The sequence below is a fragment of the Amphiura filiformis genome, chromosome 3, assembly GCF_039555335.1.
Source record: "Amphiura filiformis chromosome 3, Afil_fr2py, whole genome shotgun sequence".
Taxonomy (NCBI): domain Eukaryota; kingdom Metazoa; phylum Echinodermata; class Ophiuroidea; order Amphilepidida; family Amphiuridae; genus Amphiura; species Amphiura filiformis.
The window spans coordinates 63,000,443-63,024,335 of record NC_092630.1 but is presented as its reverse complement, the minus strand read 5'-3'; the positions used below and the strand labels follow the sequence as shown (position 1 = coordinate 63,024,335).

The window sequence follows — 23,893 nt, the reverse complement described above, 5'->3', positions numbered from 1 at the left end:
AAAGATTTTAAGGGGAATCATTTTGGCGGGATATTTTGGCGGGTCAAATGGGGGGGGGGGTAGTGATTTGGGGCAGGTCGAAAAGGGGGGAACAAGCGATTGGCTCTTGATGCCCTAAAAAGATGTAGGAAAATGTTAAGAACACGTTCAAATATGCAAAATTTCCTGCTCGCGGTGCTCGCAATGGCAGACAAGGTTTTTTTTGCAGACCATTGAGAATTCACATATTTCACAGCATGATGATAATTCGCATGATAATACAGGGTGTCCCAGAATGATTTATACCGGGAATGATGGAATTTTTTAGGTATGAAAGGCATTTCTTGTTGGTCATATTGTTTTGCATTTTAAGTTCTACATATATTTAGCTTTCTCTGATTTTTTAGATTTAAAAAATTTGACGTTTCTAGTAGAAGTTAGAGAGGATTGCGTAAAAATGGTGAATTCCAAGTTTTGACAAAGCAACCTACGAGTATTTTGAAAATCTGTAAAATTACTAACCGTTCAGCAAAAAGTTATTTGGAAAATATTATGTAGTAGGCCTATTTTTGCTGTGTCCTGTTCTTACTTCTACTAAATAGTCGATAACTATCGTTTATTTATGATGTTACGAAGCAATCCTTATATATGGAATGAAGGATTTGCTACGCTTGCGTGACCTTAAACTATTCTTTCTTTGGCGGCAGTTTTGATGACAATTATTGCGGGGTGTCATCATTTGAAATGACGGCAGAGATGGATTTTTCATAAAAGTATAGAGAAGGTTCGTCCTTAGTGTCACCGCATGCTTTTTTGGACTTCGCAACTGGCGAAAGACACCAAAATAGAGCTCCGAAAGACGCTCGGATTTTGATCATTTCAGCTCTAAAATTGCTCATTCCTCATATTTCTGGTTTTTTTTCCCCAGGCGATTTTCAACCAAAAAGCCGAGAAAAAAAAGCCCTTGATTTTGACTGTTCGCAGCTCCAAAAGCCCCCCTTTTGCGGTACGCTATCAGCTCCCAAAGACCCACCACCTCAAAATTCCGGGGGAACATACCCACTAAATTTTTTTATGTGCCCCCTCCCCCGGGTGTCCCTCTTACTATCCCCCAATTGTTCGTTCCGGTTTATTGCATACACTCTATAGTCCACATTATACATATAACAGTGCATGCGAGGTTGCGACCCTGGGTTGCGACATAACTTGGCTAACTTTAAAGGGAAGGCAAGTTCAGTGGGGAATCGAAAATGTGCCAGACCATTAATGTTTGCAAGTTAGCTTCTATCAAATATTTGGCACGTGCAATGCCGAGAGGGATAGGGAGAAACTTTTGGGTGGGCCATTTTGGAATTCGCCCACCGGGGGACACAGATAATTATTTCACATCCCCTCATGGTTTTGCCACAAAATTTTAACTCATATTTGACTGGGGGTGTGCCGCCAGTAGCGTAGCCAGTGGGGTGGCAAGGGGAAGAGTGCCCCCCCTGACAAAAAAATGAGAGAAAAAATTGCCCCTCTGACAAAAAATGACAGATAAAATCTGGAGGGCAAAGGAAAAGAGGCAAGGAGCGCCCTTTTCCACCAAAATTCACCCCGATCATGGCCAACATAGTGCAAAATATAAAATTCAGCGCACATTGTCACAATAAAACTCTTTTTATCCCAATTATGGGCGAAAATAGTGCAAAATACAAAATTTTTGCGCGCTACACACGCATGTCGTCCCAATAAAGCCTCTCTAAAAACCAAACCGGTATGTATTGTATGATGCAACTGCAATTTTTTTTGTCTGTGCCCCCGAAATTTTATTTTGCCCCTCCTGACCAAGAAAGCTGCCTACGCCACTGAGTGCCGCAAAACCCAGTGGATGTGGAGAGCAAATGATACACACGTCCGAACGATGAAGAAATACAAACTAACAAGCAAACATACTGCAGTTACTGTCCGTTTTCCTATACACATCAATACACAGTGCTCTCACCATTGACGCGCGACCTTTACAAATAGTGTATGTTAGAAGTATATTGCATTTGCCTAGTTAACATCACTGTGTGAAAAATAACCGGCCAATATTTAAACTATTCTCCAAACTTCTAGCAAATATATTTCTCTAACATGACCTAAAATTACAGCTAGGTTAGATGTTCAGAAATAGTCGCACTTTCGTAGAATATGAGTGAGGGCAAAGCATAGCTAGCTCATAGCTAGCCAACCCGTGTTAATTGAATGGAGATTTGACCGAAAATATTGAGCTATATTGGTAACGGACCGCTCCGTTCTGAAGGATGCCACAAAAAAACGGTACAAGCTACATTTAAACTATTCTATGAAATTCTAGAAAATATAGTTTTGTAACATGTCCTAAATTTTTAGCTAATTTAGGTGTTTGGAAATAGTCGCACTTTTGTGTTTTAGGAAGGATATGTAAACGACAGATAACACCAAAAATATGAAGAAATTATTTTCAAACCGTGTTAAGTCAACAATCATTATGTTGCTCATTTTCAAGAATGCTGGTTAACAAAAAGCAGGCCATTGTCTCATTTCGTGAACAAAGGTCCACATACCATTGTTTCCTTGCGTTTCCTTTATAATCGGTTACCCAACTGAAGCTGTATTATAGCAGCTCATTGCGAAAACAGACACATGTGCACAGCCAGAGAAGATCCGATTTAATCAGTTGAGCTGTTTCAATGAGTGTTATCTTGGTTTAATAGCTTTTAATGGGGTTTAAGTCCTGCAAAGGTCGAGATGAATTCTACTGTATACATGACTGCATCATGACTTCTAATTCAAGTCTGAGCAGAATGCAGGACAGAAACCAACGGACCAAATCATAGGCCCACACGGTACTTCATTATAGCATTCGTTAACTCGCACATTATAAACTCTCAAATTTGATTGGGTCGTTTATGAAAAAAAAAAATCATGCTTGGTTGATTTAGTGTTTGGGTTAAAGTTGTATGGTTTCCATGGTTACATGGAATTGAATTCACTATGCCCAAAAATGCGAATAAGTTGTGAATAATAACCCATAGTTCATTGTCGATTTGAGAAGCACACATTCATTGTTATTTACCTGTAGGTTTACATTGATGATGGTAATAGTGACTTTGCCGCCTACAACAATTAAACGCCCACAAGAGTCAACGTAATTTACTTCGAAGCTTCGTGAACTTTAGCTAACTTTATGATCAAAACGTACAGGTACGAGGGTCGTTCAAAAAGTTCTGCCTCATACCTCAAAATTTCAAAATAATTATACAGGGGCAGGCTGCTTCTCCGCTCAAAACTATAATTAGCTGTCTTCGGCACTAGCTTTATGCCTATCAGCAAATTCTCTGCGATATTATGTAGACACTCACCCTGTCCCACACACCCACCCCACCTCACATAGCTTCACATGCCAGTCCCCAAACCCTCGTCCCCGGCCACACACACAGAACAACAACCTATATTCAATCATTACACAATTAATATCGGGATTAATATATTTTTTTAGAGCAGCCTGATTTTAAATTTGGGGTTTTCCTATTATAAGTTAAGCTAATTTAGTGATTTGTGAAGTGATATACACCAGACTGGAACAAGTATGCGGCCTTTTTATATTCAAAACTTGAAAATATGATCGTTCCCCATTGTGTTATCATGTTCTTGTTCAGCACGCGTGACTCCATTATAAATACATATGCAAGAATAATCATAATTCAGATATTTTATCAATTTTAGGGACCGCTCATTATTAATGTGGGGGGGGGGCGGGAAAAATGTAGGGGGGGTTATGTGATTTTCACTTTGACAAACAGGGGGGTTATGTGATTTTATTTTTCCTGATAGGGGGGGTCATGTGAAATTTAATAGTCATTCACTATAATTTATAATACCAAGTATCCTGGAAGGTCTTGCATATAGTAACAATATCAATCATACCATAATTGTCTAATGACTTATTCGCACAAATTTGTTCCCTTTTTGCACCATATTTCACCATTTTAGCTTCAATAGGGCAAAAAATATACATAAACATAGTCAACGGCCAAATTGTGCAGGATTCACTATACTTCAAGAATTTTTTTTCTTTTTCATACCCCATCCCCCAATGTCAAAAAAGAAATCTACGCCACTGCCACATGCTACACACACAAACCACTAGCTCCGACACTCCTCACCATATAACCACCCCACCTGCAAGCACACACCTATAAATTTTCTCACCAATAGTAGATCTATTGACATAGGCCTAGATCCCAGGGGTGTGGGCAGTAAACCCCCCCCAATATTTTGCCAAGGCCGGGGGTGGTCCAAACAATCACCCCATCCCACCCCCCAATGCTGAGGCCTGTTTAGGCCTATGTGGGTTTCTGTCTGACCAAATTAACCTTATATTTGGCCATTTTAGTCAAAAAATTGCAAACTTTTGTGCACTTCGCATGATTTTATTCCACTTTTGCTCCTTATTTCATCAGTTTAGCTTCAAAATGACAAAAATTTTCGCGCACTTCGCGTGCATCTCTACAATTAACTTATTTTGTTGCCAAAATGAGCTGTATTCACTATGATTTCAAGAAATATTTTCAAACCCCATCCACCCAATGTCAAAATCCCAATCTCTGTGACTGAATTAATATTGAAGTTTGCTTGAAGGGGGGGGGGGGGTTATGTGATTTTGTTTGATTCAATAGGGGGGGGGTACGTAAAATTGATTCATCGCAATAGGGGGGGTTAGGTATTTTTCACCCATAAAGCTCAATATTTTCCGGCCCCCCCCTCCCGCGTTAATAATGAACGGTCCCTTAGTATGAGTACTAAAATTTAAAAGGTTTTAAATCAATACTTAACATTTTCAGGGCTGCATGGCGGGTAGTTTTATTCAATTGACGAACATCAGTGAATTAGTCCAGAAAACAGATGCACCCCATATAGAAGTTTATAATAGTTCGGATTTCCGGATTTTTTGACCATAATATATATACTTGCTGGAAATCCAGACTTTTAAAATGTCTTAATACAAACAAATCCAGCAAAAATAGTTCTCAATCGAAAATCCTAAATTTCAAGGGCTCATTCGGACAATTTCGAGATTTGTTTTTATAAATCTTTTTCATTTCATTTCCAAACTTTATCCAGTAACATTTGCACCTAGTAAACCTGGAAATCCTTTTTTCTTTTATGAAACATTTATTCTTCTATAATGGTGTGCTGTGCACTTTAGGGCTGTGCAATATGAGCCCGTGGGGAGGGTAAAATTGGGGGTGAAAGAATTTTTTTGGGATGTGGGGGGGCAAGCAATTTTGGAAAGCCGGGTGGGTGGCGATTTTTGGCACACAAGTTATGGGGCTTAAGAGCCTTTTTTGTCGAGCTTTTACCCCTGGGATTATTGCACAGCCCCTTATTTTCTGGACTAGCCAATTTCTAGCAAGGTCTTCCAGCCAGATTCTGCCAGAATACTTAGGTTATATATACATTACCCGATCCGTTTGCATGCCACATTGTGTTAGCGATCAGTCTGGCAAGCCTGTATCATTTTTCTTACAATTTTTCACATTATATACCTGTATGATTACAGTTAAAAGAATGTCAACTATTGTTAAAAGTTATAGTTTATATCATCAGGGTCATTCAAAAGGTTCTGCCTCATATGTTCCTTCATGAAGGACTAACCCTCATTTGTATACGTGATATGCTATATGACCTTGATCAAAATAAAATAAAGAATTCATTGTAGAAAAATGTTTATTTATTTATTTATTTATTTATTTATTTATTTATTTATTTATTTATTTATTTATTTATTTATTTATTTATTTATTTATTTATTTATTTATTTATTTATTTATTTATCCCTTCGCACACGAAGGAAGATGGTTCGATCAAAATATTAATATTTTTATGCTTATTATGACTATTTTGGAGAGTGATTTGTAAAAAACTATAAAAAAATAATTACCTCATCAATTATGCAAATTAGGGCCTGTGTACAATTGTACACATTGTGGCTATAAGTGGAAATTATCTTCTGGGCAGAGAACATTTCATTATAGAGCTGCGCCACTTCATGGAACAGGAATATAGACTTCTTTTTAATCTCTGCACCAATTGGATTCACTAAGCATGCTAAGCTTGAATGAGTTAGTTCAAGACCCAAGAAACACAAAACGTTTTCGGCATCATTCACAAAAGGTTATAAAAGGTTGCCAAAAAACGTTTAAATGTCGGGTTGTATACAAAGGGTATATAAAGGGCATAAAACGTTTTTATAACATTAAAAAAATTGTTGATAACCTACTGCAAATATTTCATGGGGGGGGGGTCTATGTTATTTAAGTGTTGGCAAAAAATGTTTGCAAACAATAGTTTACAATAACATTTGTAAAACATTTTAAAAATATTGTTGTAGTGTGTTTTCATACAACACGTTTTAAAACGTTTTCATGACCATTTTATACCTGACACTGTCTTAATGTTATCAAAAACGTTTTTACCTAAACCCACCCCCAAAATATAACGTGTTTAAAACGTTTTTAAAACGTTTTTGTGTTTGCTGGGACTATAAGAGCAAAGAACTTGCATCAAAACGAGCAGCCAAGTCGGCAAAGAGAGCCGCAAAGAAAGCTGCAAAGAAGGCTAAGAAGCCCAAGAAGAAAGCTACCAAGAAGTCGGCCAAGCCAAAGAAGAGCAGCACCAAAAAAGAAAGGCTGCGTCCAAGAACGCGACGACAAAGCCAAACAGTTCCTTCACGTTAAAGAAGAAGCCGGGAGAAGAAGGCAGCAAAGAGATCATCAAAGAAGTAGGCACGTGTCCTTCAGCATGCACTAAACCCATGCAATAAAAGAGCAACGACCCACTGTCCTGATTCCCAACCAACTTTGAGAAATTTGCACCAAAAATGTGCAAAAATGATCAATTTTCAGAGAAATCATAAAAATGCCCGATTTTTGCCCATATTTCAAATAATGTTCGTGAAGTTGGTCAAAATTCAAAAGAATAAAAAAGGTGTTCCTAGATATTTTGATATAGTTTTTAAAAAATTAATCATAAAAAAAATTTGGCCCAAGAATTTTTTTGTTTATATGTTGGCCGAAAAATTTTGGGCCCCAAAAAAACCCGGTTTTGTGGTGTTTTTCTTGAGCATTTTGGCCCAATTTTGACCTCACAGATGAATTCATCAAGTCTTTGCCATTCTAAAATGAAAATGAATACCGGTACCTTATTTTCCTTAGACCAACAATTTAGCAGGTTTTATGAGGCCCAAACAAAAGTTTCCATAATTCCAGGGTTTAGTCCACCCTCAGGGGCGTCGCTAGACCAATATGATTCGAGGGGTGTACAGTATGGTTTGCCGACGGAAATTTTTTGTAATTTGTTGACCCAAATTTTTTTTTTTTTTTTTTGGCGGCGCTCAGAAATCTAACAAGTGGGTGTGTGTGTGTGGGTGGGGGTGTGTGTGTGTGGGGGGGGGGGGTAGGAGTCAAAAAATTTCAACATTTTTTTTTAACTTACTAGTAACTACTATAAAAAAAAAAAAAAAGCGCAATGATTTATAGTGCGCTACGCACAGGCACAACGCCTAGACGTTGATCCACAAGCCTCAGCACACTTTACAGGTTGTCGCTGACCACTACTGCCCCACATCATTCCATAAACCATTTAACAACTATTCAGGGACTTTGCTGCTTCAAGAGCGCACACCCTAGACATTCCACAAATAACCATCGCAACCAGGATCAGCTCCCCGAGTTTCGTAGGGGTTACAACGAGACAATTAGCAGTAAGTTCCTTGTCCAAGGGAATTTTAAGCTACTATAGGCCCCTACCATTCACAGTATGTATTAGGCTACGTTACAACAACACAATTTCGTAACACATTAATCTGTTATATGGCTCTCACAATTTGCCGACAATCACACATACCTTTGACTACATTTGCCGACAGTCACATGGTTTTGCCGACGGCACACACCGACACCGCCTGGCTAATAATTATTTGGTGCAGAAGGACACTTAAATGAATACACGGGATCGATACACGTGAATTGCTATGCACGATTTTGATATCAGACGAAAATCTTCTGATACCGGGTTAGAAAATGATGAATATCTCCCGTCATGATTTTTTTCTCAAGAAACCAGATTTGGTCTCATAAACTTGGAAATACGTGTTGAACAGATATGATAGTCGCTAGAATGCGCTTTGAAAATTGGCCGTGCGCTTTGAACTCAAAATTTGACCATTTTATATTGCGTTGGTCCTGTTATGGACTACAGCGTGCAGCGTGTAGTACAGCTGCACTCACTGTAGGCAGTATAAAAGTCGATGACCATTGACCTCAATGGGGTATACAAGCTTAATCACGCACAACCAAGATCGATTACCCGGCTATTGTGAGTAGCCTTAGTTATGTCCCTCGACTAATTATTAGTTTAAAAGAGCTTTAAAGGTTTGAACCAAATGGCTAATCGTGGCTGTGGATTTAACCTACCATGGCGATTCCTGCCATGAAGATATAGGGTCGAAGACACTGTGCGGCAGTCAAATTTTGCCGACAAAAATTGTGTACTGGGGGGTCACACCCCATACCCCCCCCTCTAGCGACGGCCATGTCCACCCTTAAGCTTTTCTTTTGCAGTTTCCCGCAGTTTTTTACCCTTGAGTAAAAACAGGATTTGTCCTTTTCTCTTTTTTTTGGTTGTAAATGGAATAAACAAATTCAAAATTCCCGCCTCCGGCCGGTACAAGATATTGTGGGTGACGGGCTTTGTGTAAAATAACAAAGCTTCGAAAACACCGAAACAGCTATAAAACAAACTCGTGAATTTGATTTGTAAATTTGATAATTTTCCAGTGTATCATATGCTCGCCTGAATGAACGTAGTGGAACAGCAAAATTACACTTCACTTTCAACGGAGTGGCAGTAGATTCAGAGAAAGAACAAAGCCAAGGTCAGGACAAGGTAAAAAAAAATTATCAAATTTATGTCATGAGCAATTTTTAAGCTTACCAACAATCATTAAACAATTGGCAACATGACCAACATTGAAAGCCATGCTTACCGTCACATGTTAATGCTAAGTCCTGCAAGCAAGACTTCAGTCTTTATCATAAACATTTTTTGATTTCCACAGATGGTTCTGCGACACCAAACACCTAAGGCAAATGTTGTCGCACCCGTCGTTGACACAACAACGGTTAACCATGGTCATGATCGTCATGTTGATGGTGGTCATGATCATGATGGTTGTCAGACTTCACATAGAATTTGGACAACGACTCATTGCAAAGTCGACGACAGCATTTGCGGTTTGGTGTTTTACCGTCGCAGAACCATTCGTCATGGAAATCAGAAACTCCCTAATAAATGACATAGATCTACGGAACTGAAGTCTTGGCACTTGCAGTGGTACATACATGTATAATGTAGCCTCATAGTCTAGACTATTATTTGCAGACTATTTTCCAACAGCCACTCCCTGAGCGAAAACTGAAAACCGTATTGTCATAGCAATTTCCATATTAACAAAGTTACATCTTGTCAAAGATTGACTTTCAACATTGAAAGGTCAAGCATCAAGAAAATATAAATCTGTTGCAAGGTTCCATTTATACTAAACATCATGTTACATGTATACGTGCGTGTCGTTAAGCATGTGCATAGGACCTTGTTGAAAATAATATGCGCTGGACGATTACCAGTACGCTGCCTTAATTGTAAGCATACGCTTAATTGTAAGCTACATTGATACCGATGCCACCAATTAGAACAAGAAGATTTGTCCCTTCATCTTGCATACCACTTTGTCCAATTTTTTTTCTCATTTCTTCACAAAAGGCAAAAAAAAGACACACTAAAAATGCAATGGGTGTAGTACCCCCTTAAAAGGCTATGACCCCTATTGTGAGCTACTTTGCAAGAGCCCAATTAAAATAGTATTTTTACTGGGTTTATAGCTAGCATATGGGCCAAATTATTGCCACATGGATCCAGGAATTTTCAATAGGGTGCTGAGCCGCTGCCGTGGCGGCTCGGCGGTCACACAAAGTCGGACTCAGGCGCCGCTCTGCAAAAATACATAAAGTCGGGCGCTGCTCTGCAAAAATTAGAGGGGCGTGCCGGGTATGTCCCTTCTAAATCTGCCCCTGCAAAAGATGTTTTAAATTTAATTATGCCTCCACCTGAGGTAATATGTTTACTAGTTTTCTGTCCATCTTTCCATCCATCCATCCGAGTTTGCGAGTGCAATTTCCGGAACAGGTAAGGTGTAATAGTGCTGTGATTTGGTGGAGGGGTGGCAATTAGCGGTCTTCAAATTCTTATCAGGTTTTGTCGCAAAATATGCCAATTTGGTAGCTCATTTGCCTAAATTAAAACTTGTGAGCAGTTTGAGTACGATTTCTCATTCCAAGCTTGCTAGTGCAATTTCTCGGAACTGGTACTGTGTATATAGTGATGTGACTTTTGGTGGAGGGGTGGCAACTGGGACTTTCCACTAGGTTTTCGTATCAAAATATGCTAATTTGTTCATTTGCATGAATCAAAATCTGGTGACAGTTTCGAAGTTGTCACTACTCCAGCAGTCCCTCCCAGGGTCCTCTCTCTTATTCACCATACAGCTATATGGTGATTCTCTATCTCTCAATCATTTTTTTGTTTCAATTTTTTTTCGCCCCTGGTAAAATGACTAATTGACTATGGAAGTGAAACCTCCTGTAACAAAGTATACATGTATATGGACCTCTAGAAAACCTAATTTTTTAACATTTTCTACAGCTCCTAGTGAAATTTCCCTGGTTAAAATGATGCACAGCAAGGTGAAAGCTTTGCATCAAGAACCACGCAAGCCAAGATATTTTTTTCATTTAAAGTTTCTTGTTTCACTATTTCTTCTCCAGCTATTGCAAAGCAGTTTTACAATCCATTTAATTGTGGCAATGGCTGCAAGCAGCAACAAAGTTATTGATGATGCCGATCCTTCTAAAGGTGGTTTAAGGGAAATAGGCAGTCAAGCTGTGTGGTCCTTATCTTCATGTAAACCTGGGTTTGGAGTGGATCAACTAAGAGATGATTCTATTGGTAGGTATCTAGTTTCATTATGGCTTCCAAACATTCTGTTTGCATTTTTGTATTCTGTTTTTGCCCATTTATACACACTACATACATAATTCTACAATTGGTATGGGGTAAAATAAAGTAAATTATTACACTGTTCATCTGGACTATCATGTCTCATCCAAGATGCATATTCAGGCTTGATGGGCTGGCACTGAATTGTTGACCCATGACTCGATTGGAGTGACGTTACGGGAGAGTCTTCAAGGAACCTTTTTGATAGCTGCGTCATGGGCCCTTGACAGGTTGTGGCATAGTCCTCCTCGGTTGAGCGAAGGCTCCTCAGGCCAGACATATATGGCCTCCTTGACCCCTCATTCAAACCACTTTATGTTCTTTGTTGAGCATGTAAACTTCCCTGATCTCAAAAGTATGATTTGTAAACTTGAGGTGGGAATACACTGCTGAGTATGGTCCAGGGGATTTCATATTATGCGTGCCCCTAAAAAATCATGCTGAATGATTGCTTTCTCCTTTTTTGTATTGTGCTACAAACCGATCAAAGAATTAATGTTGGCATTTATCAGAATTATTTATTGGAAGTGACAACTATCTATGTGCCTCCTTTGTCATTTTTAATCACTCCCTTTTCAATGCACATGTTCAACTAAACTAAAATTACCATCTTTAACTTTCCAGCTTGCTATTATGATGACTTTTTACTTCAGATATTAAGAACACTGAACTTATGATACTGATTATTTGCAAAATTTCCAAATTTTGAGTTGCTTTTCATTATTTCAGTAAGTCTCTCCAAAAGCGACAGATGCTGATTTATACAATAACAAAAAATTTACAAAACAGTAATTGATTGTTTTAAATAACATATTTTCTCTCCTGTTATTTCCTCATACATGTAGATACATATTGGCAGTCAGATGGAAGTCAACCTCATCTTGTAAACATCCAGTTTCGCAGAAAAACAACTGTTCACAGCATCGGCATATATGCAGATTACAAGTCAGATGAGAGCTATACACCAAATAAGATTTCTATTCGTGCTGGAAATAACTTTCACGATCTCCAAGAAATAGAACTACTTGAGCTGGGTGAGCCCAGTGGCTGGATGAGAATCCCTCTCACAGACTCGGATGGACGTCCAATCAGAACATTTATGATACAGATTGCAGCTCTGTCTAATCATCAGAATGGTCGTGATACACATATGAGGCAGATCAAAGTCTATGCACCTATGCAAGAAAATGTTTTTCACAGGACACCCAATTTTTCCACAGTGGACTGCTTGATGTACAGCACAATAAGATAGCTTGAATGAGATCATTTCATTTATATGAGTAGAGTTTAATCTTTCCCTAGAGAAGTCCTTTTCATGTCAATCATATTGACATCGCCTCTTGTTACTTCCAGTCAATCACTTTGACATTTCCCCTATAAGGCACATCACATCATCTTGTTTATTTAGTTGCTTTGAAGATGGCTCTCAATAGATGAGTTGACATGTGTTTACATTTGATACGCCCTATGTTGGTCTGAGATCAAAACTGCCAGGCAAAAAACACTATAGTTTACATGGAAGAAGGCTATATACATAATATCACACAAAGCTTCAAAAGTTTTCAAAAGTTAAGTTTTGAAAAGATTTATGTGGTCTGCCATAGACACTCCTGTGTTATTTTGCCTGGCTTGAAACAACAGAGGGCGTTCTGAATGTAAACATGTGACATCATAGGTCAACTCATCTATAGAGCTCTGCCCTTTAAAAAGGACTTTTCTAGGGACAGATGAAACCCTACTCATGTTTACTGACCTAGAAAGAGAGTACCAAGTAATTTCAAATAATTTCATCTACATGTTGTAATGATGTTTGGTTGGGATTGTGTCATTGAAATTAGATAAGTAAGATTGGAAATAAACAGCAAAGTTGCGTGTTCATTGCCTGCCAGCAGACAATTTAAGTCTGTCAACTGCCGTAAAACCTAAATAGGCTATACAAATGTGTACCAAAATAGATCATGTATTCATAAAACAATTAAAAACTATATTTGTACCTAAAGCAAATGTGTTTGAATCCAGGTGAGAGAACAAAATATAAACTATGCCCTGGTTTATATGGTTTCTATGAAGTATTCCTTGGTTCAAGGGTGAAAACATGCAGCAATTGACCGAATCATTGATAGAGTACTATATTCAAATAATGTTATGACAGTGACACCCCATATAATGTACCTGTAAATCTCTACCTGTAAAGCACCCTTTTTAAAACAAGAAACGAAACTACTGAATTAGCCCCTCATAATGATAGCCTCTATGAGTTCTTCTCATGGTAATACATTGCAGGAGTGAATCCAGGATTTGAAAATTATGAGGAGCTGAGATGATGAAGAAATAGGCTGATTTTATATACATGCATATGCAGGGCATAATATAACCGGTATCGCAACACATTTTGCTACACATAATTATTGCTATACAAATGAAACTTTGTCATAATTTTGCTATGCAAAATTCTGACACTAAATTATGCCCTGTGTATATGCCAGGGATCCGGTATCTCTATGATTCACTCCTGCATTGTACATTTAAGATTTAGATTTTCTTCATACCTTTTTCATATTTTTGTAGATTACATCATAATTAAAGGCATGTGATTTTCTAAATCGGAAAATCTAAAAGAATCAAGATTCTTGCATTTCTGTAAAGAGTGTATGTACAAATATGAATTTTCAGTATAAACACATTACATAAAGTAATTATCCCCTTCATTAGGAGATAAACTCAAAATCTATGCATCAATTATTAAAACTGGAATAGCAAAAGAAACACCAATTTTGTTCTGCAAATGTTGATGACTAATTTGTCTTACTAGCTCAAAATATGTTGCCATGGTGACCCTCTGAATGAAAAAGATGCAGATTGAATAGTTGCAGATAAACTCATTGATAATGTCATCGCTGGTCAGTGGTCACCATGGGTCATCCATACCAATACTATACTGATTTGAGTAGGTTTTTAGGGAAAACGTAACTTTTGAATTTACATCTCTTTTTGTTATTCAATGAATCGCCATGGTATTAAGGTGGTACTACACCCCTGGCCAATTTTGTGCCTATTTTTGCATTTTTCTCAGCACATTGGTGACAAGTAAGATATGTATATTATAGGGGTAAAGACTACAATTACTGCACTGGAAATTTTATTTCAGCACAGACAACAGTTGTTGAGTTACTGTCAAAAATGAGGGAAAACCAATATTTGATCAATAAATCAATAACTTCTTGTCTTGAGTCACTGAAATTCCAGTGTAGTAACTGGATTCCTTGCCCTTAAGTATAATATACATAACTTTTGTTACCAGTGTTTTATTAGTTTTTGAGAAAAATGCAAAAATTTATCATGGGGTGTAGTACCACCTTAATTTTGAGATATCCAGACAAATGAGGTACCAATATTTGCATAATGAAAATTTGTTTTTTTTAGCTATTTCAGTTTTCAAATTTACAACATGTAGATTTTGAGTTCAAATTAAAACAATACAAAAGTTGAGTACTACTCAAAAACATATTGATCTAATGATCTTTAATGTTGTTCCTTTGTGTTTGAAAAACTAAATGATTGGCATGTTTCACCAGCGTGGGAGAGATTCAGTACATGTTTGTAAACTATAAAATCACAAAATGTGCATTGAAGTATTTGTAAGATAGTTTACTTTTAAATTATTATGCAAGTCCTACAATTAAAACCTATTACAAATATTTCTCCTAAAACTTTCACTGTTACTTCATGTAATGCTTTCTTGTTTGTTAATGCCATATTTGTAATATTTGTTGAGAAGGATGGCCTCAGTTTTTTTGCTTAAAAACTCTGATTTTTACATGATTGTGATGTACGAACATACCCAATAAAAATCAAGGTTTTAGGTGCTGTAGTTGTGACAAAATCCAAAGATTTTGAATAAAACAATGGAGTCCATCATTCAATTATTATGATCAAAAGATTAGTTGAATGCGTACACCAGAGATGCCAACCCTCCCTATTTTAGAGGGAGGCTCCATATTTTTGGAAACATTTTTGTCCATTTTGACACCAAAATTTGGTAAGCTCCCTACTATTTCTGGCAAGTTATGTGCCAATGATGTTGCATGTAAAACCTCCCTATTTTTTGTTTGAATCCTCCCTATTTTCTGGATGTTAATGTTGGCATCTCTGGTACACAATGATCATAGCACTGTACGTACGTGGCATGCGGGAAGGTCATAACACATCAAAAGGACTGACCGCAGTCATGGTTGACATTAGCGACATGCGGGGTATGCGCTGGTATTAAATTGCTATTTTCTTTGTTTTGCGTCATCTGTTCTGGTCAGAATTAAAAAGGACACTAAAAACTACCATTTGTAGAAAAGTTGTACAATTCTATTTCTTACGGAAATGATACAATAAGCGGTGCTTGTTCCCAGAAGAGAAAGCCATCAAAGAAGCGATTTCTCATCCATAATAGACTTGGCTAGGCCAAATGGCTAATTGCAACGAAGTTGTACGTCTAAGAGAATGTATATTTTGTGTTACTTTTATGGCAGACTCATTTTGTTTTTTGGCTGTTGCACAGTGTCTTCATATAAACAAGTATCCTAAAAGATGTGATTTGCTTCATCAAGAAGTGAAACATTATTTCAAGAAGTGTCTAAATTCTTTATATGCAAATGGTGCATATGTATGTAGCTTAGCAAATTTCTTGATCTGAGTGTATACCAAGATGCAAATGCACATACTCAAATAACTAGTTTGAGTCCTGAAGTCTTGAGTCCGAGTCCTTGACTGTATAGAGTCTTGATTCCTCCCACAAATATAGCTATTTGTAAAGCTTGCTGTAATTGTCTATAGGGCAACCTGCCATCTGGAAGTCATCTCTTTCAAACCTTGAATCTTTGCTGCAACAATGGAGTTGGTGCTGCTTTATGGATGTGAAGTGTGGACCATCACCTAAACTAGCAAAGGAGGTGGATGGCTAAATACCCCCATGCTAAGAACTGTTCCGAATGTGAACTGGAAGGAACATCATAGGTGTCACATAAAAAGGTTTAGGATGGTACAGTACAAAAAAACAAGTATTTATTCATCCTTCTTGTAAGTGTCTGCTAAATGTCAACTAAGTATCTTGAAAGCAACTTAACTTGACAGGGGTGTCGAGACCACCTGCCCTGTACTTCTTTTAAGCTGTGACCAGCAAATTGTAATCTTCTTTTCATGATTTTATCATGATTTGACATGATGATAGTAAAATGGTGCTGTAATTCAGGATACATGTGTGTTTGTTGCTTATGAATATATGTACAAGGATCTGAAATTCTGAATTAAAAGTAAATTAGGAAATAAATGCGAATAGTTTGCTTTTTTGGTAAATATATGACATTTAAAATAAAGCATTAAATTACACGTGGACAAAATGGATTTTACTTTCACAATAAGGTGTGTTTGTTTGTTTCTCTTTTGGGGGGGGGGTATAAAAAATTGTTAAAATATAGACCTCTATTAAACAAAACCTTGGATAATTCCCTATTATGATCAAATGAATAAGGGTTCGTGCAGTTTAGCCGCGCACCCAAAACTAATTCAAAATCCCCGTACTCTAAGCTTTAGGATAAAGGAGTGTGACCGTTATAATTGCTTTATTATTAGTGACTTTTGGCTCCTTTGCAGAATTTTCCATCTCAGCCTGTGGTCTCAACCCCCCCCCCCCCGACCCGGGCCCGACCTTCAAGGTTTACATGATTTAGGGCAAGATTCGCTCTCTTTCATTTCTTTTACCCTTTATATTGTTTTGTGATGAAAATCCTGATGATTCAATTCCGAAAATTCGATTTCTTCTGTAGGCCTTGTTTTGTGATGAAAATCGTGACGGTTTTATCATTACTTCATCAGTTTCGAACATTGTTTTGTGCTATTATCGTGATGTTTCATTTCATGACTTTGAAAAAAAGTCTAATGTATTGTTTTTGGAAAGGCAAAATTGAAAAGTGAGGAAATTGAATATCACGGAAAACATGCCTGAAACAACCGGTCGTTGGCCACAATAAGGGATGGTAGATATACTTTCATTTTTTTTAGGTATTTATTGTTTTGTGGTAAAAATTGTGATGTTTCATATTTGAGTTTCTTATGTATTGCATTGTTTTGTGATGAAAATTGTGATGTTTCATTTTATCACTTTCGAAAAATTGATTTCTTAGAATGTTTTGTTTCTCGTCCCCTCCCTCCTCAATTTCTGGGATTTATCAGAATTTTTTTAATTTTTTTAATTTTTCTATTGAATTTGTCTAAGTTTAGACTTTGGAATACTTCAGGAAAATTTTATACATATAAATAAGTTTATTAGAGAACATGGATCACTTCAAATACTTTTTGTGGTAGGCTACTCTAGGGGATTTATCCCTCAGAATTTCACATTAAAAAAACGACATCTTTTCCTCGAGCACTGTTATGTTGGAAAAGACAGGGGGGCAAAATAAAATTTGGGGGGGCACAGACAAAAAAAGTTAGTTGCATCATACAAAATATAACCGGGATATAAATAAGCGAAACGGGGAATCAGTTGTAGAAGTAATATTTAATATCTAGTAGGCTAACCATAAATACGATGTTAACTCGTCAAATCTCCAATCATAACTAACTACTGGTTGATACAACATAATACAATTAGAATATGTGTGGGAGTAGCAGATGAACTCACTCTGATTGGCCCAAAGTTATGGTATGTGAGCAGGAACATATAGCTTCCTGTCTACTGATAAGACAAAGGACACCAAACATGGCATAAGAATGTAGATGTCACTGATGCAAGGTTATACATTGTCCTGATGTTTCAGGGAAATCACTCATGTCTTGGAATCAAACAATTATAATGCAATTGTAACAACATATTCAACTTTAACCTAATCTTATAAGCAAAGTATTCTATAAGGGTGTGGAGGACAACATTAATAAAAGCTTTAACAATATTCTAATAAATCATATTTGCCGTCATCAGAGTAAATCATACACCTACTAAATGACCCTTGTTATAAATATACAGAGACTGTATGTCTTCGAGCTTCAAAAAAGGCTTTAGACGATGATGTGCGTGCGTAGCGCGCAAAAATATGGTATCTCACACTATTTTTGCCGATGGATGGAAATGGATTTATTTTGGCCCATGATCGGGCTGAATTTTGGTAGAAAAGGGGCTCCATGTCCCTTTTCTTTTCCTTTGCCCTCCGACCTGATTTTCTCTTTCATTTTTTTTTTCAGAGGGGCACTTTTTTCTTTCATTTTTTGTTAGGGGGCACTCTCAACCCCCCCCCACACCACCACCCGCTGGCTACGCTACTGAGTGATATACTAGTATTTATATGCCGCCTATTCAGTATAGGCCTAAATCTTCCCGTTAGTGATAGCTCCCATTAATACATCTTTGAAAATACCCTGGGAAAATACAGGTGGTGGTCGCCGTGCATTCTCTAAATTCAGTAAATTTTCATCGTCAACCGTGTATAAATTGAATGGGATTATTTTGAAATTTTAAAAAGCTTGAAATATCACAAACAAATAGGCCTAGGCCTATATGTTAATAAATAATATAAATACAAGCTAAAACCGACTTAAACCGTTGGGGTTCGATAATGAACCCCACAAACTAACCGAGTCGAGTATAGACTCGAGCCCGGGACTCGAGTAGGCCTATATGGAAAATGCCACACGGCCGAGCGGTTTTGCCGGCTCTCTCCGACCACCATGCCACCCGCCGCCTGGGAAAATACATGTACACTGAAACCTTGATAACATGTAGGCCTATTGTATTGAAAAGTACTAAACCAGATAATCACTTCTACTCATTTCCAGGAAATATTGATCCCACTGCTGAAGGTCGCCATTGAAGGATGGGAAATCAACCTTGTTCTTCTCCCAGAAAAGCTCAGAAATGCCCTGGTTCATTTTTATCTTGCCTCATTATAGGCCTATGAGGCCAAATAAAAAAAAAAGTCGTTTCACGTTCGTCTTTACGTCTGTCTCCCCACTTTCTAGGATTATTCCATTTTTTTCTTCAATTTTCATATTAAATTTTAAAGTTTTTAATAGACCTAGGCCTATATAAAAAGTATAAAATTGGTAACGCTGATAAACAAGTTTGAAATTAATCAACGTGAATCACTTGCAAGTGTGAATTCTATAAAGAAGGGCGCTTCGTCGGTTTCAGATGTTGTAACATTTTACGAGAACTCTGCGCTTTGTATCAATTTAGTAAAAAAAATCCCCCCTCCCTTCTCACTTTTCCAAAAAGGTGGGGACGTAAACGAATTTTTAATTTATGGGACCTAAACAATAATTATGAAATAATTTTTTAAAGTGAAATTTGCTTTAGGCCTATCCCGTGTTAAATTATGAAAAACGGAAAAAAAATAAATAAAAATTTTCAAAAATGATGTAGCCTATTAAGCCTAGCATACGAAAAAATATCGCCCGGCCCTTCAGGACTGCCTTTAATATTCTTGTGGCTATGTCTTTAGATTCACTTCATTTTTTATGCTAGGGCTCGGACAGCAACGTTTTCACGTGTTTTTTTTTTTTTTTTTTTTTTTTTGACCTAGCTGAGAGCACATCAGGCATATTCGAATCTCATTTTGATTACGAGGAATGTCCTGATATCAATTTTTAAAATTTTAATTCGCGATATAATACCCGGTAATTAAAAATTGATATTTTTGAAATTTAACAGTCCTCGAAGTAGGCCTAAATTGTATAAATCAGATATGCGCTTAAAGTTTTTCCCAAAAACACTGACGTAGGTCAAATAGGCTGACAAATGAGCTAACATGAAAGGTCAAACTTTTTAATCACGCTTTATGATAGCTGCATAGGCCTACACTTTAAGTAGGCTTACATCATCATGTCATATTTAGGCCTATAGGCCTACTTTGAGGACTTCTGTGTAACAGTGCAAATTTGCAAAGGCTTTGTCAACACATCATAAAACCAGGGAGGCCCCTAATATTTTTGTTATTTACCCAAAGCATATTATTTACCCCCTAGGCCTAGGCCTATAGCTTGAAGAAAGTGTTTGCATTTAGGGGGCTGGCATTTTCTTTGGAAGTGGGGGGTCACAAAAAAATACTGGGGGGTCATAGAATTTTCAGACCAAAAATAGGGGGTTATAATTTTTTAACACCCAAAATAGGGGGGGGGTTATAGAATTATTAAGGGCTGGTGACTCAAAATTTTCGCGCGCTGCGCGCGCATTGTTTAACTTCACAATCGAAGTGTAAATTTTTACACGCTCCGCACGCCTTCTTTACACTTACAATAAAAATTTTAACGCGCGCCTTCTTTACACTTACAATAAAAATTTTAACGCGCTACACACACTTTCTTCACTATTAAGTTTTGACGCGCTCCGCGCCTTAGTTCTGGCGATGAATAATTTTCTTGAGTCTGTGTAGTTGGAAGGGGGGGGGGTCATAAAATTTTTCGATCCGCGATAGGGGGGGTCGTAAAAAACATTTGCCCGCGATAGGGGGGGTCATAAAAAATTGACTCCGGTCACCGACATATTTGGGACCCCCCCCCTTCCGAAGAAAATGCCAGCCCCCTTAGGGCCCTATTGCAAATGTGTTTAGCCTGTAAATGAATCAAGACTGACTTATCTTTTCATAAGGTACCGTTCACACACATTTATTAGGGGGTCTGATGCAAAAAAATTTCATCACGGAAATTTTTCGGGGCTCCCCCCCCTTTTTGAGATCTCAATAATTTCAGCCCCCCCTTTTTTTTGACATGAAAATTATGGGCCAACCCCATCCATAGAAAAGCATATAAACTCAATTTTCCCAGGAGGCTTTGTGGTCATTATTTTCAGGGCTCCTCCTTAGGAGGGTCAACAAATTTCAGCCCCCCCATTTTTGCATCAGGCCCCTAAGAAGTGTTTGTGAACGGTACTCCCTAACAACTGTTTTAGAAACAAAGAAAGAGGACTAACAAGATAAACAAAAATAGTTGAAAATCTCCAAAAATCGGTGAAGATGGACGGTATACATGTTATTTATTTTACTTTGCCTTTATTACATGCATGGCAGGTTTAAAAGTCTGAAGGTCAGTGTACTATTCTCAGTGTTCATTGTCTTCTGCTCGATACAATAATTGATTGATTGCTGTACATAGTCTTTATCAATGCTGCTGCTTGGTTAAAATATTGACGATATCAATGTGCACATGGGATAAAGACTAGCAAATCGATGGTACCCCAAATGAATGGCTCTTTTGAACAAGTGTACCTTTATGATAACAGATACAGCTTGATATCAACTAAATAATAAATTTGTCGATAATGATCCAGATCGCTTGACAAGATCAGCTGTTTTTACGGTGATGTTTTAAACAATTACAACGGATTCTACATACAGAAGCTGAAATCGTGCAAAAGGTAAGATATGAACAGTCTTTTTTAAGGCCTTCCTAAGCATGTGTAAGCACGCTGTCATACCTCACTGTGCGTGTTTTTGTCAAAATTGGTTTTAGTTTCGCAACACGTACACGTCAATACTATGAATGATAGTATGAATTAGAATTAGACTAGTCCTACCCCCGGCACTTGATGACTGAGTTGACAGTCAATTATTGAACCCCCGATTGAACCATCTGACCATCGACCATGTCATGTCATATGGACAATCAGAGCTTCTTGGAAGAGGCAATCCATCGTCTCAGACTGCATTCATGGTAACATAACATAATGCATGAGGAATGGTTCATTTTAAATAACAATGCAGTTCTGGAATTTACTATACCTGATCTCATGTACCAATACCTTGTGTATTGGTACATGATTCGGCGGGTATACTTCAGCAATAGCGAATAAGTGGTCGTTTTTTACTCTTTTCAAAACGTCACATGTACACCAAATACAGCCCCCGCAATGGTCTACTTTTAGCGTGCCTTAACTCCGAAACAGTTTAGTCAAAGTTAAAAATGCGATCCCCAACCCTTTGCTTACCTTGGACGAATTTGCAGTATTTTCCGCTAGCTCCGTGTTGAAAAATGTCCGGTACTTGCCCGGTACAAACATAGAAATGGCCACATTTGCTTCAGTCCTGGTATGAATATTTCTTCCGTAATCCAATGGTTCCAACGTGGGCATCACGATGATAGTCTCCTACACAACCAGATTGTGTCGGCCTGACGCTCGTCGATCCTAAAAGTGAGGACAGCGTGAGCTCTTACCTGCGTAAAAGTCTGTTCGACAAAGGCAATAAGGATGATTGACAGCGCCGTTCATTGGGCGTAGCCATTATATTACGTCATGACAGCAGACAGGTTGCGCTGTTCTCTGACCTTGACTGTTCGTCACGTAGACATACCGTGACCTGGGTACACGTACAAAGCTGGGGGGATGCGACTGCGGCCGCCATTTTGACACGCGGTATCTACTCTTCAGATAAATTACTTTTGGTGACGTTTTATATCAAACAATTTTCGATAACGGATTTCTACTAGGATTTCAATTTTTTATTAATGAAGGTGCATGTAGTTTTGAGGAATAACACGGGATGTTTCGAGTTTTATTTCAACTGGTGGTGTAGGAAGGTGAGTGAATTCGTGAATGAGGCCGGGGATTGAGGTTTCGTTGTTTCAACGATCCGATAGTAGGATACGAAACGTAGGCTAAAAATGTCTAATGACGCCATGTTTACATGAAAACATTAGCTGTTGCGAGGTCAGTGTCGTTGAATTCGTTACCTAAATTCCTTTCAGGATATTCTGATTTCACTTATTTATGATGTGTACGAAAATTCACCATATAAACTCAAAAGTGTGAATGCAAGCTGTTATTGCTGACAATAGAAACATTGTTGCAAAGTCATTAAAAACAGGTATGTATTACAGACGTACTTTGGCCGAAACGAGATACAGGCCAGTTAGGCAGTCTAGGAATTTACTGCCTTGCTGAATTTATACTCGATCCCCGCGACGTGCGATTGCGACAGCAGGGTCAGAAATTCGGCGAGAATCCGAGAATCCACTCTCGCAAAGATTCTCGTCAACAAAATTGCAAGAATCTAAATGGATTCTCGTAAATATTTAAATTTATCATACAAAGTTATATGGCGAATTGGTTGCGAATTTCTGACCCTGGACAGGGGTCAAATTCACAGGGGCAAAGGGCGATTCTCCCCCAATTTTCCCAAAATAGCCCCCATGGAAAAAAATTGTCAATGGCAAAATACACACATGAGGGCTATTTCTCATAAAATCTGTCAAAAATAGCCCTATTCAAAAAAAGTATTTTGAATTTGAGGCCTGGGAGTGGGATTGCGATGCACCGCTTTTGCCAGTTTTTGAAAGAGATGTGCAATCGCCGACTTTTACTTGTCGCTTGCATATTAAGCTGAATTTATACTCGATCACTGAGCGATTACGATATACTGGTTATTGGAAAGCGATGTGCAATCGCCAAATTTTGCGATGCATTGCTTGTCGCTTTTGCATAAAGCTGAATTTATACTTGATCGCCGAGTTATGCTGTTGTCACACCATTCGACTTTGCATTTGACTTTGCATTTGACTTTGCATTTGACTTTCATTTTGACAGAAATCAGATGAACTTGAATACTTGACTGTGTGATTCTGTTAAGGGACACTCTTTCCTTTTCTCTTTTCAAAATTGCAAACAAATTGGGAAATTATTAAATTCCAAGATTAAACTAGTCATATTACATGTTATATTGAAAACACAAATGTAATTGTTTTAGAAAATCATGGGATATAATTCCATTTCATCATCTGTGTGAGTGTGTTGAGAAATGTAATATTGAGTATT

General features: G+C 37.8%; 2 protein-coding genes across 4 annotated transcripts in view; both read left to right on the top strand.

The window, feature by feature from the left end:
• The first annotated feature begins 8,738 nt into the window (after positions 1 to 8,738).
• LOC140148916 (anaphase-promoting complex subunit 10-like) lies at positions 8,739 to 16,491 on the top strand. Of its 2 annotated transcripts, none has more exons than XM_072171021.1 (3): positions 8,739 to 8,923; positions 10,872 to 11,052; positions 11,949 to 16,491. In XM_072171021.1, the coding sequence occupies exons 2-3, from the start codon at positions 10,911 to 10,913 to the stop codon at positions 12,353 to 12,355; spliced, it is 549 nt and encodes a 182-aa protein (XP_072027122.1). In that variant the 5' UTR covers positions 8,739 to 8,923; positions 10,872 to 10,910; the 3' UTR covers positions 12,356 to 16,491. The 2 variants fall into 2 exon arrangements, with proteins under 2 accessions (XP_072027122.1, XP_072027121.1); XM_072171020.1 differs by having other exon boundaries at positions 8,739 to 8,934.
• Positions 16,492 to 21,382: 4,891 nt separating this feature from the next.
• The window catches only part of LOC140148915 (cytosolic purine 5'-nucleotidase-like), a 44,792-nt gene continuing 42,281 nt past the window's right edge, over positions 21,383 to 23,893 (top strand). For both annotated transcript variants that reach the window (XM_072171019.1, XM_072171015.1), the window contains exon 1: positions 21,383 to 21,499. The gene's annotated coding sequence lies outside the window, so the exon portion shown is untranslated. The remainder of the gene's footprint in view (positions 21,500 to 23,893) is intronic.